Source organism: Taudactylus pleione, unplaced genomic scaffold, assembly GCF_031769625.1.
Source record: "Taudactylus pleione unplaced genomic scaffold, aTauple2 ptg003602l, whole genome shotgun sequence".
Lineage (NCBI taxonomy): Eukaryota > Metazoa > Chordata > Amphibia > Anura > Myobatrachidae > Taudactylus > Taudactylus pleione.
This window is the reverse complement of record NW_028287941.1, coordinates 1,899-18,032: the sequence shown is the minus strand read 5'-3', so window position 1 is coordinate 18,032 and position 16,134 is coordinate 1,899. Positions and strand designations below refer to the sequence as shown.

Below are 16,134 nucleotides of genomic sequence, written 5' to 3'. Positions count from 1 at the left end.
GGTGATTTCCCTACTGTGCAAAACGCCAGGAAAATGGCCCACGTGGGACTCCGGAGAGGTAAGTATTTAATAAATGGGTGCAGCCATTATAGATCCGCCCCTGGGGGGAAACCCGGAGATGATAACGCCACCTGGAGATGGCGTCATTAGGGCTTCCCCATTACACTGACTCCTGCTCTGCTCCGACAGGCCGAGCCAGTGGCTGTGATCAGCGGTGTGTGTCTAAATAGACCACAGGCTGATCACTGCAAATAAAAAAAAATTAATATATTATTAATCTTTTTTTTTTCTTTAGTCAACTGATCACATGGCATTACAGCACAGGTCAGACGCAGGAGGCCGGTGATCAACTGACCGGAGGCACAGAGGAGGCACCAGATCACTGATCACATGGCATTACAGCACAGGTCAGACGCAGGAACCCGGTGATCAACTGACCGGATGCACAGAGGAGGCACCAGATCACTGATCACATGGCATTACAGCACAGGTCAGACGCAGGAACCCGGTGATCAACTGACTGGAGGCACAGAGGAGTTCTCCAGATCACTGATCACATGGCATTACAGCACAGGTCAGATGCAGGAGCCCAGTGATCCACTGACCGGATGCACAGCGGAGTTCTCCAGATCACTGATCACATGGCATTAAAGCACAGGTCAGATGCAGGAGCCCAGTGATCAACTGACCGGAGGCACAGAGGAGTTCTCCAGATCACTGATCACTGTGCAGGTAAGTGTCAGCTTATTTGGGGAGAGGTACGGGGCATTTGGGGAGCCGGCAGCAGTGCAAGCAGAGAACCACTATCGGGTTATTTTACGCAAGAAATGTGCAGAGAGGACGCGCAGGGACAGAGCTTTCTCGCGAGCGATATTTTGATACATTCTTGTAATGTATTCATACATCTCATTGAGAATCCTGGTGAACTAATCACATCCCCATCTGAGATGCGGATTGTGATAAAGGCCCTTATGCGCAGTAGGCGATACAGTACATCATATACGTGCAATTAAAGCAGAAGTTACCACAGATGACAGTGTCACCATTATATTGCCAGGAACGTTTCCCATATAGATACATCAGGCACATGCCAGAACCGCTGTATACAATTAATTTTATGATATTATTACAGGGTACGACCACTTGAGGGGGACAAAAGACAGTTAGTTACAGGCACCAGCTACGTATGTACTGCTCAGCATATGCTCTCATTTTGTTATATATGCAACATTAAATACACATTTCTTAAAGCACCATCTTATAACACAAACAGGAATCCGTCACACTAAACAAGAAATACGCCAGGAAATCCTAAATATAGGGCCATATTCAATTAGAGGCGAAAAGTCCGACCTCAGACTTTTCGCCGCCATCGCAGTCTTTCCTGGGGATAAAGTATCGGGCGCGTGCCCGCGTATCTCCGCATTAAATTAGGAATCGGCGAAAACGGGACCTGGCGGAAAGCTTAGTATGGAAAAGTCCTGTCACTCCCTAAAAGATGGTCTGACATGGGGGGATCACTGTGGGTACCCCCGAATTGGCCTGCTAAAAGGTATTTGGGGTTTTTAAATGGCCGCGACAGGTGCTTTAATGAGTCTTTAAAGAAGTGGTGAAGAACAGCATTTAGCTTCATTTTTTAAAATAAAATAACTAGTCCCATCAAATTTGGGGTAAATGAAACCTGGTGCAAGCATATTTCTAAGTCCGTAAAGTGATTTTTAAAAAATCATTAAAAATCCACTTGCCGCAACTAAGTGCATTCTAAAAAAAACACCTGCCGCAAATGGCGAAAATGACTTAAATCGGCGATAAATTATCGCTTTTCGCTTCTAATTGAATACGGCCCATAGCAGTAAACCTTGTGGTTCTGTAACAAGTGTACAAGGACTGACAGCCTGGCACACTTGCTGTGCAGAAACGTGGTTTGGGCGGGTAGATTGGCCGCTTATACCGGGAGACGGCGTCAGTCTCAGCTTTACAACCTGTATTGGGCCAATTTAGATAACAAGCCATGAAATTGCCGGCTTATTCCTGGAGAAACCCCATGCAGACAACAAGGGGAGAACATGCAAACTACACGGGTTAGTAGCTGATCCACGGACCACTTCATGCACTGTGTATACAGTATGTACAAACGTCATCCCGTTACCTGCCGCAATGTAATAGAGCTATGGGAAGGAAAGTCTGGTTACACTGGAGATATTTGTCACCGTGTTATAGACACGGGACACCAAGGGCCCGATTCAGAGTCACATGCAGACACGGACGCATTTATTTTGGTGCAGCCGCGTATTATACTAATGACGCAACAGATATTGTCATTACGGAGACGCCCCCTTGCAGCATATTGCGATGGTTCTTGCACCAGCCCAAAGGCGGTGCAGTGACTCAGTCTGTGTATGGCTTCCTATGCGAGCGGCTGTGCGTCACACGCCCGCGTTTCCTTATACACCCCCTATACAACAGAGCAACGCCCATCCACAGACCCTGCATCCAAATCGGTTATGTCAGGGCGCGTGCCTCGTGTGACTTCGACGCATTGCGCAGAGAAAAAAAATCATTGGGCGTTCGCATGCGTATCGCATAGTGTGTGACTCAGAACCAGGCACAATGGGACGTATAGCTGACATAGGGGAAGCCATGTGTAGGACAGACTGAATCATCACGTAACTCTGCGCTAATCACGTTTCACCAGACACACGACCGGTCACCCCCCCCATCGTTACCCTTTGTAGCCGGACAGCCAGAACGATTGATCGCGTGCACAGGATGAGGGACGTCAGGCAGATGAGGATAACAAACCCATCAAACACCAGCGTGTAGTGAGTGTTCTTCTGTACTGCAAGTCAAAGACAGGTTTATCCATTAATAATAAGTACATACTGCGAGTCTCTAATGTGCAGGACGCCCCCCCCCCATCTCATCTCTACATAAGAGCCTGCTATGGATTCTATATCAGCGCATCCTCCCTGCAGTTATATACAGTGGCCGGAGTAGAAATGTATACGGGGGCGGGAGGTATGGAAAAGATGAATGAATGGAAATGCGTAGAAAGCAGCACAGTAGAAGTGGCGGTTTGGCATATTGCGCAAACTTCCACCGCTGCTTATATCTTCAGTGAGTGAGGTCGTTTTTTGTACAACCCCCATCTGAAAAACATCCACATTATGAGCGGTATGTACTAAGTATCGCACCTGTGCGGTACATCCCACCTCTTACCAAGTACATATTGGCGTGAATTACACCGGTATGTACTTAGAAATGGAATTAAAATCAAAAAAGGAAAGCTCTCCCGATAAGAGCTGCCCCTAGATAAGAGTCCCTCTAAGCATGCGCAGAAAGGTGCGTGCCACCACGGTAGACACTGGGAGTGAACCAATTGGATCCCTCTATAAAGAAACCCTATAAGAATCCCCTAGGGACGGGGAGTGTGACTGGGGCGGTAACACCGGTCACACCGTAACGCAGGGGTCCTAAGGCGAGCGCAGGGAGGACAGAAACCTCCCGTGGAGCAGAAGGGCAAATTGGGTAATTGGGTAAGGGCTATTGGGTAATGCCCCACTGGCTCCACGCACCGGGGGATGTATCGCATTCCAGAGCTTGGAACATATAAAAAATGCAGCTAAACTCCCCCCAAAAAAGCCATTTGATGGTTTGACTGCATTCCCTTAGTACATCCCACCCATTATAGGAAAATACTGATTTTTTATATTAAGAAGTAAAAAAAAAAAAAGGTGTTTGTGGTAAGAGGGTGTCAGCGCTAAGAATGGGAACGGTCAGATTATACATGGTTCTGAGTGCGCAGATCTGGTAGCTGAAAAGGGAGACATCTTTACCAGTCTCTGGGGTCTATTCATGATGTTAATTATCGGGGTAATTAACATTCTAACTCGTCGCGGATGCCGGAGCAATTCATCAGAGCAACAATTACACTAGTAAATACATACATGACTACAAACGTAATCGGTATGTAATGCCCCGGACTATATACTGACGCTGGAAGCCCGAACTGTTAGGATTCCGACTGGGGCTGGTAAGTACCCTAACCCTCCCCACTCCTGCCCCTAACCCTCCCCACGTGGTGCCTAACCCTAACCTCCCCCTTGTGATGCCTAAACCTAACCACCTCCCTGTACCCTAAACCTAACCCTCCTGGGGTGGTCCCGAACCCTAAGTCACCTCCAGTGGCTAAGTGCCAACACTGCCCGGCTTACCTTCGTTCGGGAAGTCATCTGTCTAGATTCCGGCATCAGGATCAAGACGGGCGCGAGGATTTCGACGCCTGTCTTTAGTCCTGCGTCGGGATTTCTACGCCGGAATTTAGTCAGACGGCTTCCCGGCCATCTACATTTTGACCGCATCCCGTACAAACAGTATTTCCTCCAAAGCGGCTGCCTAACAAAAGAAGTTATGACCGAGCAGCACATAGTTTCCACCACGTTCCAGGTCAAGCTGTCCAAATGCAACCTCCTTGTGCATATGATAGACCTTCTACTGTCCTCTGAGAATCTGCTCATCCCAACAGTTAGGTTATAAAAGCTGTAGGGCCACCTAGGAGCAAAACTGTCCCCACCTGCTGAGGGTGACTGCGGAATCTCCTCCTGTACCCAACCTGAGAGACCAACGCCCATCTGAGAGACCCATGCCCATCTGAGAGACCCATGCCCATACCTTCAGACTCAAGACAATCACTTAACCTACCCGAAAGCTTAGGTGGGCTTCTAGCAAATCATCGAACACACACACTACCTATTGTTACGAGGTCGACTCGGTGATCCAAGCCCAACCCCAAATTCCAGGACTACGTAACTTGGTGGTAATTCTTCCATGGCCCCCTCTCTTGCTTTTTTTTTCTCTATCCCACTAACCTTTTGCCTCTTCTCACCCCACTGCCACGCTGTACATTGCTCATCATCTATATCTGTAAATGTAGGACCTGACAGAGGCGAGCAGGATGGGTGGTCTTTTGGGCTATGCATGCTGGGAGATTCCTTCTTCTGGAGCTCAGTCTAGTTATGTTGGTCATGCGGAGTAAGTACATGACCGTCGTCACTTCAGTCATTTTACACCACATCTACAACAACATTGATCGATAACCAGTATTGAGACATGGTGTGGGCAATAGTGCTAGGTCATCTAGCTGCTGATATCTACACCGTGATGATGTATGTGTATATAGACAAAGCAAGTGTATACTGGGCTTAAATAAAGGATTCTGATTCCTTTACTTTTATTCTGTTGGAATCCTCAATGGTGATGCTATTCCAACAGTATAAAAGCAAAGGAATCAGAATCCTTTATTTAAGCCCAGTATACACTTGCTTTGTCTATATATACATCTATCATCAGATTGTAGACATTAGGAGCTAGATGACATGGATAATAACGCCATCACACACCCCATATCCCAATACAATGCGTCTTTTCTGCCATCTCTGGGATAGATCTTTTGGTGTGAACAGAGCTGCAATTATCTTTAGTGGAGCCTAAATCACCGTCCCCATATTCATCGCGAGCATTGATTGATCGCTCAGACAGCAATTTCTTCTCCGGTGTGACAAGGTGCAGGGGCTGGTCTAGGCCGCCTCCAGGGACCGGACCAGCCCCTGCACTGCGTATGTGTATTGTACTGTGATCCTCCGCCAGCAGTGTTAGGCGGCCGGTGATGGAGGGAAGGAGCGAGTTTTCACCACGGCACTACAAGGAGTCCCAGAGTGGTCAATTCCAGCGCTGCTAAAATATCTTTGTTAATAACAACATTTAGTAATCTACTTGTCCGAGTCATCAATTATCCAGCTTGTTTCCACAAACAGAAATTTATATAATATATATATATATATATATATATATATATATATATATATATATATATATATACACATATACACACATATATACACACACACACACACACACACACAGTGCCTTGCAAAATTATTCCCCCCCTTTACATTTTTCATGTTTTGTTGCCTCACAACCAGGAATTACAATGGATTGTGTGAAGGTGTGCATCATTTCATTCACAGAACATGCCTACAACTGTGACGTTGTGTTTTTATTTATATTGTGAATCAAACAACATTTAGGACAACATAACAGAAAACTTCAGCGTGCATAACTATTCACCCCCCTAAAGTCAGTACTTTGTCGAGCCACCTTTTGCGGCAATTACAGCTGCAAGTCACTTTGTATAAGTCTCTATGAACTTGCCACATCTTGCCCCTAGGATGTTTGCCCATTCCTCAAGGCAAAACTGCTCCAGCTCCTTCATGGTGGATGGTTTCCGCTTGTGAACAGCAATCTTCAAGTCTGACCACAGATTCTCAATTGGATTGAGATCTGGGCTGTGACTCGGCCATTCCAACACATTAAATGTTTCCCCTTACACCACTGGAGTGTTGCTTTAGCAGTAAGCTTCAGGTCATTGTCCTGCTGGAAGGTGAACCTCCGTCCCAGTCTCATATCACAGGCAGACTGACACAGGTTTTGCTCAAGAATATCCCTGTATTTAGCACCAGCCATCTTTCCCTCGACTCAAATCAGTTTCCCAGTCCCTGCTGCTGAATACATCCCCCCAGCATGATGCTGCCACCTCCATGTGTCACTGTGGGGATGGTGGTCTTGGGGTGATGGGATGTGTTGGGTTTGCGCCAGACATAGCGTTTTCCTTGGTGGCCGAAAAGTTAAATTTTAGTCTCATCTGACCAGAGCACCTTCCTCCATACATTTGGGGAGTCGCCCACATGCCTTTTGGCAAACTCAAATCGTGTCTTCTTATTTTTATCAGTAAGTAATGGCTTTTTTCTGGCCACTCTCCCATAAAGCCCAGCTCTATGGAGTGTACGGCTTATTGTGGTCACAGGCACAGATACACCAGTCTCTGCAGCTCCTTCAGGGTTACCTTTGGTCTCTGTGCTGCCTCTCTGATTAATGCCCTCCTTGCCCGGTCTGTGAGTTTTGGTGGGCAGCCCTCTCTTGGCAGGTTTGTTGTGGTACCATGTTCTTTACATTTGATGATGGATTGGATGGTGCTCCAGGGATCATCAAAGATTTGGATATTTTTTTTTATTTATTTTTTTTATAACCCAGAATTTTACTTCTCAACAACTTTGTCCCTGACTTGTTTGGAGAGCTCCTTGGTCCTCATGGTGGTGTGATGCCTCCTGCTTAGTGGTGTTTCAGCCCCCGGGGCCTCTCAGGAAAGTTGTGTTTATACTGACAGATCATGTGACACTTAGATTTCACACAGGGGGACTTAATTTCACTAATTACGTGACTTTTGAAGGTAATTGGTTGCACCAGAACTTTTGAGGGGTTTCATACCAAATGGGTGATTACACATGCCAATTTTCTGAATTTTATTTATAACATTTTGTTAGATATATTTTTTTCCATTTCACTTCTCCAAATTAGACTATTTTGTGCAGATCCATCACATAAAACTCAGATAAAATAATAAATTACAGGATGTAATGTAACAAAAAAGCTAAAAAGTCAAGGGGGGTGATATATATATATAGGCAGTATCACCAGAGGTGGCGCTGGTGAGCAGCAGATTCTGTGTGGGGCAGGTCAGATCCGCCCACACAGAGTAGAAAAGCATTGTGGGAAGATGTATAATGGCTGCCGTATGACCAGAGCCCAGATGAGGCTGCTGGTGGACACAGCCAGACAGTGCAGGTGGGTCTGCAGTGTGAGTGAAGCAGACCAGGTGGTCAGGATTATACCTGTAAGGAGGCAGGGAGATCCCTATACCTCTGACACTGTCCTTGTGAGAGGCGGCAGCCAACAAGCTGAGAAAGCTACACCAGACCAGGAGGCCAGTGTCCAGTCCTGCATGTGGCAGGGAGGACCACAAATCTCAGAGACTGAGAGACTGTCATGCAGATTAGCTGCTTCTGTATAGAGGATTCAAGAAGTGAGCTAGTGCCCTAAACGAGGGCTAGGTTTGTTTATTATTTTACATGCTGGAAGTAAAGCACCACTTAGGTTTATTTAACTGGAATGCTACGTGTGGACTCTAATTCTGCACCTACTCACTGCACCACCGACCCCAGTCTACCGAGCTAATTAACCCCAAGTATCACACTATACATATATACACATACACACACATGCAAACCAGTAAAAGACAAGGAGAAATAACGTACTGGACCCAGATATGTGCCAGTCCTTGCAGTCTTGAATTGTAGCGTCGCTGTTGAAGAAGATTTTGATTTTTCCGCTATGAGCCTGGTTGTTAAAAGTGATCTGAAAAAGGCCAGAAAACAGGAGTATGTGACTTTATTAAGATTTATTAGAGGAGTCTCTCTGACCACACGGAGCAGTTTCAATAACTGAGGGGGAGGGGGGGGGTTGTGTCCCCAGACCCCCAGGTGCAATTACATTGCCATTGTAAACATCATCACTGACCCAACAGAGGCAAAAGAACAGAACATGCCCTCATCGATTTTGGGTTTGACCACATCCTCCAGTTTAGAGCCATTTCCTCTATTTCAGGAATTCTTATTTTTTGTATATTAGTGTCAAAGGGGCCTATTCATCATCCTTAATGAGCCCGTTACACACGCAAACATGCTAGTGTCCACATGTTTTAATAACCGGCCAATTCATTATTAGGGGCCACCTAGCGTTCAGCAAACTCCGAACCTGAGGGAACCATGCTATCTTCAGATGTGGGGGACAGAGGATATTAATTCCGATGTAAAATCACAATGCCCACTTCTTACCGATTTAATAAATGCACATGATCACTAGATTGGTCATATCAAGATTAACCCAGTGGTTCCCAATCTCAGTCCTCAAGGCAAACCAACAGTCCAGGTTTTATGGATATCCAGGGCTAAGCACTGATGGTTAAATTAAATTGTCTGAGGTACTAATTAAGTCTAGAATAAGATTTCAAAACTACATGATAACAGAAATCCAGACATCTGTTAGGAACACCGATACAGAGACGCCATGGCGCAGCCCGGTGCTTATATACATCTCTCCAAATACATCAAACAAAGATCTCTGAATATCTATCACCATGTAGTATTCATACCTATTGCTGGTCTATTGCAGTGTGCTGGGGGGGCATTTATTTATTTGTTTCTAGTCTAGATTAAAACCCTCCCTTTCATGAACATAAGAATGACCATTAGGTAGATCTGAGCAACCATTATTTTATAGTACTAATTAAGTCACCTGTGCCCGAGCCTGGACCTGGACTGTTCGGGTGCCATGAGGACAGAGCTTGGGAACCTCGGTGGTAACCACTGAACAATCTGCGCCATGGTGTTGTATCATCATCATTTCATGTCTCCGTTGTTCCGTACAAGGTACAGTACACAAGCGTAGACTAACACAGACCATACTGTATAAGTTCCCATGTAGAGCCCTGAGAAAATTCCGTATTGGGAGGAACCTCTCTGAACAGAGTAAGAGATGCAGCTAAGAGCGGTCAGCGGGGAATGACTAGAACGCACAGAGGCGCAAAGGGCAAACGCTAAGTGATCTACCCTAGATCTATGGTCAGTACTTGCCCTGACGTGAAACAAGTAGCAGTCTGGAAGCTCACGGACTCGGATGGTTTGCAGATCAATGCCTTTCAGCCTAAAGGAGATCTCCACTTTAATGAGCCTAAAACAATACAAATCAGACATTTTAGAAGCCAGCACAACAGCGCCAGACTGCAGGGGAAGAGCGGACGAGGCAGACAGTACCTGTAAAACTCCAGGCTGAAGAATGAAGAGTTTGTCTGTAGGACGTCACGGGGATTTCTGTTCACTTGCAGCTCCTGATCCATGTGCAAACACTCTATAAACAAAGTTTCAGGCCTTCAGGACATTAGCGCTGCGGGGCAACCCGGGCCACTGGCAATTACATATGTGCATCAACAACATTTAGAAATATCTGATCAGGACCTGGTTAGGGACAATGTGACTTAGAGCAAGGCCTCCATAATGAAGTCGTCTAAAGTTATTTTAGATTTGTAAGGGCACCACAAATGGCCCGCAGCGCTGTACATAGGGGGGTGACCAGAGAACACATGTACCTGTACAAAAATATTCACAGATAACAACAAATAATACATCGTTCCACAATAAATACATTTATACAAAGATCAGTCAAAAACAACAGTGACAGAGTGAGGCCAGCTCCCAGGAAACAGGGGTGTAGTTTAAGTAAGGAGAACTCAAGGGATGAGGGCCCTGCTCGTTAGTGCTTACAACCAAGAGGGAAGGGACAGGCTCACATAGGGAGCAGACATGGTAGGGATAGCAGAGGCATGAACAGGACTTAAGGGATTAATGAATAAAGTTCAAATACTGTACTTTGCACAGGGGCGCTCTCACTGGGAAAGAATAACGTGCAAGAAAAATATAGAAGGTGATTTTTAAAAAAAAATAATAAATACGGTGGGGTTTCAGTTCAACACAAACAAAAGTAATTAAACTCACAATTTGGCACAGACATAGTCCTTTCCTATATACGCTATAATGATATGCCGCAATGTGACAATACTGCTACATACAGATCACTACTGTCAGACAATTTACTAGGAAATAGTGCGTTTAGTTTATTTGTGCCGCATTTCTCACTTTCTAGAATGTCCAAAATACATCGCTGTGTTCTGCTTGTAATGAATCAATGAAACAAGAGATAATGGGGGAATCTATGATGGTACATGGATGGACGATCTACAGTGTCTAGATAGACAGTCAAAAGGTCGATACCAGATGGTTGACATGTAAAGTAAATGGTCAACAGGGTTAAAAGGCCGACAGGGTCAAAAGTTGGACAGAAATGGTTGGCATATTTTTTTTCATGATTTTTAGGGTTAGGGTGGGGGTTAGGGTTAGGAAGATGGTTAGGGCTAGGGTGGGGGTTAGGGTTAGGAAGATGGTTAGGGTGGGGGTTAGGGTTAGGAAGATGGTTAGGGTTAAGAAGATAGTTAGGGTTAAAATAGCAAAGGAAAAAAAATAAAAAGGCATCGACCATGTGTGTGTGTGTGTCAACTTTTTGACCATTTGACCCTGATGACCTTATTCCATGTCGACCATTTCACAGTCAAGCTTTGACCCTGTCGACCTATCTAAATACTGTAGATGTTGCAATCCACACCCATCCACGACGTTCCTTTGTTTACTTACTAGTAACAAGTAAAAATAGGTTTCCCACAAGGGGGAGATGTTTTAGTATAAATAGTGGATTAGTGAAGTGTAATTGTTACAGTACATTGCATGTAGTGGTAATTTAAAGCTAAAATCACCAGGTGGCGCCTTAATCCCCGGTCATGGACGGGTGACTATGTAGTCTGCAATAGGTCATGCAAATGAATGGTCATCAGGGGTTGAGGAAAAAAGAAAAGAAAAATTATAAAAACAGATATAAATGTAAAAACCATTAAATATATAAAAAAAATAAAAACCGTTTATTGAAAAAAATAGTATTCTCCAATCATTGCCATCTTTTATTGCCATCTAAAGAATGGAAGTGGTGCAACTAAGGACATGGGAGGAGGGGGGGGGGGGTCATTACTGGCAAGAGGCGGAAACCTCACCACTGGTAGGGCCGTAGCAATTTCCATAGAAGTTCGATGTGTAGCCAAATCGGGCGAGAACAGAATAATCTGGCCATTAGTTATTGTATTGAAAGAAACACGTTTCCAATGTTATCACGCTCGCGGCTCGCCAGTTCATCAGCTGTGCGGGAAGCATTTATGTAAGAGAGGAAAAAGTGCAACTAGAATTTATTGGGCTCAAGGGCAAAGTTTGTGGGGTCCCCATACTCCCAGATGTCTCCCAGCACCACTTCATATTACAGAGGTCACATCTGAGAACGATGCGCAGATCTACAGCGCACAACAAGAATCGTTATTACCAGTGACGTTGTTAGAGGAGGGTCATTCAGTATAGATGTGTTAGTTCATTAAACAATGTAAATTAATCTGCTCTTATGTGTATACAGGGAATAGAGGGCATCAGTGGCGTAACTTCATCCCAAGTGCCCAAAGGCAAGATAAATGTTGGTGCCCCCCCCCAAATTAAAATGTACCACCCCCCCTGCACCTATGCCAGCCCCAGCTGCCGTCGCCCCCCTATGCAGTTCCTTTTATACAATGCACCCAGTAGTGGTCCCCCTATGCAGTGCCCCCCCAGTAATGGTCCCCCTATGCAGTGCCCCCCAGTAATGGTCCCCCTATGCACTGCCCTCAGAAGAGGTCCCCCTATGCAGTGCCCCAATAGTAAGGTCCCTGTAGTGCCCCCTGTAGTGCCCCCAGTAGTAATGACCCCTGTAGTGCACCAGTAATAAGGCCCCCATACGATGCCCCCAGTGGTAAGGCCCCCATACGATGCCCCCAGTGGTAAGGCCCCCATACGATGCCCCCAGTAGTAAGGCCCCCATACGATGCCCCCAGTAGTAAGGCCCCCATACGATGCCCCCTGTAGTAAGGCCCCCTGTAGTAAGGCCCCCTGTAGTAAGGCCCCCTGTAGTAAGGCCCCCTGTAGTAAGGCCCCCTGTAGTAAGGCCCCCTGTAGTAAGGCCCCCTGTAGTAAGGCCCCCTGTAGTAAGGCCCCTGCAGCTCCGGGTGACAATGGAGCCAGGTGCCCCCTTCAGGGCTGGCGCCCGGTGGCAAATGACTCCACTGTCTCCGGGAGTTCCGGCACTGGAGGGCATTTGTAGTCTGTTCTCCATCTGTATAAAGTATAGGATAATCTGCAGACGCTTACATCCTCATTTTCTTCAACGGCATGATGTAACCATGGGCCATCAGGTGCTTACTGGTTACATACGGTTTTGCTTATACAACACACAGATTAAGAGGCCCAAATAACTTTTCAGGCTATAGCAATGAAGAGACACCGATAACAGCAGCAACCTCCCATCATCTGCCTGGCAAGGCCCCGGGTCACACTCCTTTCCCATTCTCCCTCCATTGCCCCAACCTTACCCTTGTTCTGTCTGGATAAATAGAAATACAGGTTAAAAAAAGAAAAAAAAAAAAAAAAAAGTGTGGTATAATTATATAAGCCGATCAGCACCGTGGGACCCTCTATAATCTTACAAGTGATAGAGAACTGACTGCTTGAGCAAAGACCACCAAGCTGGGCCACTCCAATCCATTTACTGCTGCGCCCAATAACAGGAAAATGAGGAGAGGACTTTGCAGAACAAAACGTATCACCGGTAAATTCCATGTAACTGTACCTGTTTCCACAGTGGGGTCTATATAGAACGTGTCATTGTATGGGAGGACTGATCTTCTGTGGTAGTGCTGCTTACAGATCTTCAGTCCTTTCCTGTTCTTATCATTGTCGTAGCCAACTGTACCGAGCGAGAGGTTTCCCATCTGATGATACTACAGAGACAAGAGAGGTGGAGACCAAAAATATAAGGAGATCTTCATCTAATTAAAAAGTTCAACAAATTAATTTGTGAACAAGATCTAAAATCAGTCCCTCTGGTCTCTTAACCACAAGTGAGAAAGTGTCTTGGTAACCTCAGGAGAACCACAAGTTGCCTACTCTAGAACTAGGACCTTGAAGACACATAACCGAACACCTTGATAAACTGAAAGAAAATAAAATAAGTGACTAAATAAAATAAGTGTCCTGTGACAGATCCACGAGGACTGGAGCAATACATCCATCTATCAACTAGGTGATGGACACAGATTTGCAATCAATATTAATGCATAAGTCAGTGGTTTCCAAACTGTGCACTGTGGCACCCTGGGGGGCCTCGGGACACTTGCAGGGGTGCCTCAGGTTGGTGGTCTAGCACCAAATCAAATTATTTATGGTCAATGTAATGTAAATATGTGGACAAACAGAAGCGCAAACCTGTCCCCCACTACATAACTGACCCTAAGGGTGACAGGTCAGCACATCCCTGTTCCCCACCACATAACTGACCCTAAGGGTGACAGGTCAGCACATCCCTGTTCCCCACCACATAACTGACCCTAAGGGTGACAGGTCAGCACATCCCTGTCCTCACCACATAACTGACCCTAAGGGTGACAGGTCAGCACATCCCTGTCCTCACCACATAACTGACCCTAAGGGTGACAGGTCAGCACATCCCTGTTCTCACCACATAACTGACCCTAAGGATGACAGGTCAGCACATCCCTGTCCCCACCACATAACTGACCCTAAGGGTGACAGGTCAGCACATCCCTGTTCTCACCACATAACTGACCCTAAGGATGACAGCTCAGCACATCCCTGTCCCCACCACATAACTGACCCTAAGGATGACAGCTCATCACATCCCCGTCCTCACCACATAACTGACCCTAAGGGTGACAGGTCAGCACATCCCCGTCCTCACCACATAACTGACCCTAAGGATGACAGGTCAGCACATCCCTGTCCCCACCACATAACTGACCCTAAGGGTGACAGGTCAGCACATCCCTGTTCTCACCACATAACTGACCCTAAGGATGACAGGTCAGCACATCCCTGTCCCCATCACATAACTGACCCTAAGGATGACAGCTCATCACATCCCCGTCCTCACCACATAACTGACCCTAAGGGTGACAGGTCAGCACATCCCCGTCCTCACCACATAACTGACCCTAAGGATGAAAGGTCAGCACATCCCTGTCCCCACCACATAACTGACCCTAAGGGTGACAGGTCAGCACATTCCTGTCCTCACCACATAACTGACCCTAAGGGTGACAGGTCAGCACATCCCCGACCACATAACTGACCCTAAGGGTGACAGGTCAGCACATCCCTGTCCCCATCACATAACTAACCCTAAGGATGACAGCTCAGCACATCCCTGTCCCCACCACATAACTGACCCTAAGGATGACAGCTCAGCACATCCCTGTCCTCACCACATAACTCACCCCAAGGATGACAGGTCAGCACATCCCCGTTCTCACCACATAACTAACCCTAAGGGTGACAGGTCAGCACATCCCTGTCCCCATCACATAACTAACCCTAAGGATGACAGCTCAGCACATCCCTGTCCTCACCACATAACTCACCCCAAGGATGACAGGTCAGCACATCCCTGTCCCCACCACATAACTGAGCCCAAGGATGACATATATGCACAATTTACTTCACTTTACTTCTTTACTATTTTTCTGAATTTCTCAATAACAAACTTTTGGCTTAGGGGGTGCCGTGAAAACAATGCCGATACTCTAGGGTGCCGTGATTCAAAAAAGTTTGGGAACCACTGGCATAAGTAATAAGTATGAGGGACAGACCTCAAACTGGTCACCAAATATGAAAGTGGTTACAATGTAGGGGTTATCCAATGGAGCAACCAATAATACGTAAAGAAAAGGACTATGCCAGAGTTGCTCACTTGGGACATATGGGTTACAGATGCCCTGGATTGAGGGCCTGTGTGTCAGAATTAAGGTACAATGTGTTTACCTGATGGATCACATAGAATATGCTGTCGTAGAGATCTTTCTGAGTGTAGACAGTGCGGCTATAGTCATCCTCATCGACGCCAGTATATCCTTTAAGGAACAAGTGCTTGAAGGCCATCGCGTTCTCTTCTTTAAAGGAGACCACTAGTTGGTTGTTTAACCCAAACAGGACGAGCTGAAATATTGGAATTGCAGTAAGATCAGATGATTGCAGCTGTTACAGGTCACATGTCCCAGATACGAGACGGGAGGATGAGGGATTTCTCCATCGGCCAGTAAGCACACCTCTATAGGGAGTAAATGTACTGCAAAAACCTTTTTACCACTGGGACTCATGGGATGGGAAGGTCGGCATTAATAATGCTCTTAACGATGGATGTCATTCGGTGGAAGCTAGCAGTTTACATCCTGATACTGGACCCATTAATGCACAATGGTTTTATATCTTTACAATGTCGTCTGCTGCCCAGCTAAGCCAAGACGTGGTGGCTCCTCTCCTGAGAACCCATTCCTCTGCACTGCTGGGCTCCCTAATGGAAGTGATCTACCACAAAGGATTGTACAAATAGGTTTCTTCTGCAGCCTAGGTACTGTGTTGGACCACCACCTCCAGCTTCGTGGCTGCAGACCCGCCAACATGGCCCCTTCTGTCAGGTATGTAATGCAGACTCCTGGGCCTTCCTCATGATTTAGAATAAGTTACCGATGTTAAAAACACCCTTCTTGTCAAT

At 46.2% G+C, this 16,134-nt stretch overlaps 1 protein-coding gene across 1 annotated transcript in view; it reads right to left on the bottom strand.

The window, feature by feature from the left end:
- LOC148430586 (mucolipin-2-like) overlaps positions 1-15,575 on the bottom strand; it is a 34,502-nt gene extending 18,927 nt beyond the window's left edge. The window contains exons 1-6 of the mRNA XM_088466580.1: positions 15,405-15,575; positions 13,198-13,348; positions 9,708-9,801; positions 9,528-9,624; positions 8,151-8,250; positions 2,727-2,839 (exon numbers count right to left, since the gene is read on the bottom strand). Of these exons, the coding sequence (XP_088322706.1) occupies positions 2,727-2,839; positions 8,151-8,250; positions 9,528-9,624; positions 9,708-9,801; positions 13,198-13,348; positions 15,405-15,521 (672 nt within the window). The 5' untranslated portion in view covers positions 15,522-15,575. The remainder of the gene's footprint in view (positions 1-2,726; positions 2,840-8,150; positions 8,251-9,527; positions 9,625-9,707; positions 9,802-13,197; positions 13,349-15,404) is intronic.
- Positions 15,576-16,134: the final 559 nt, after the last annotated feature.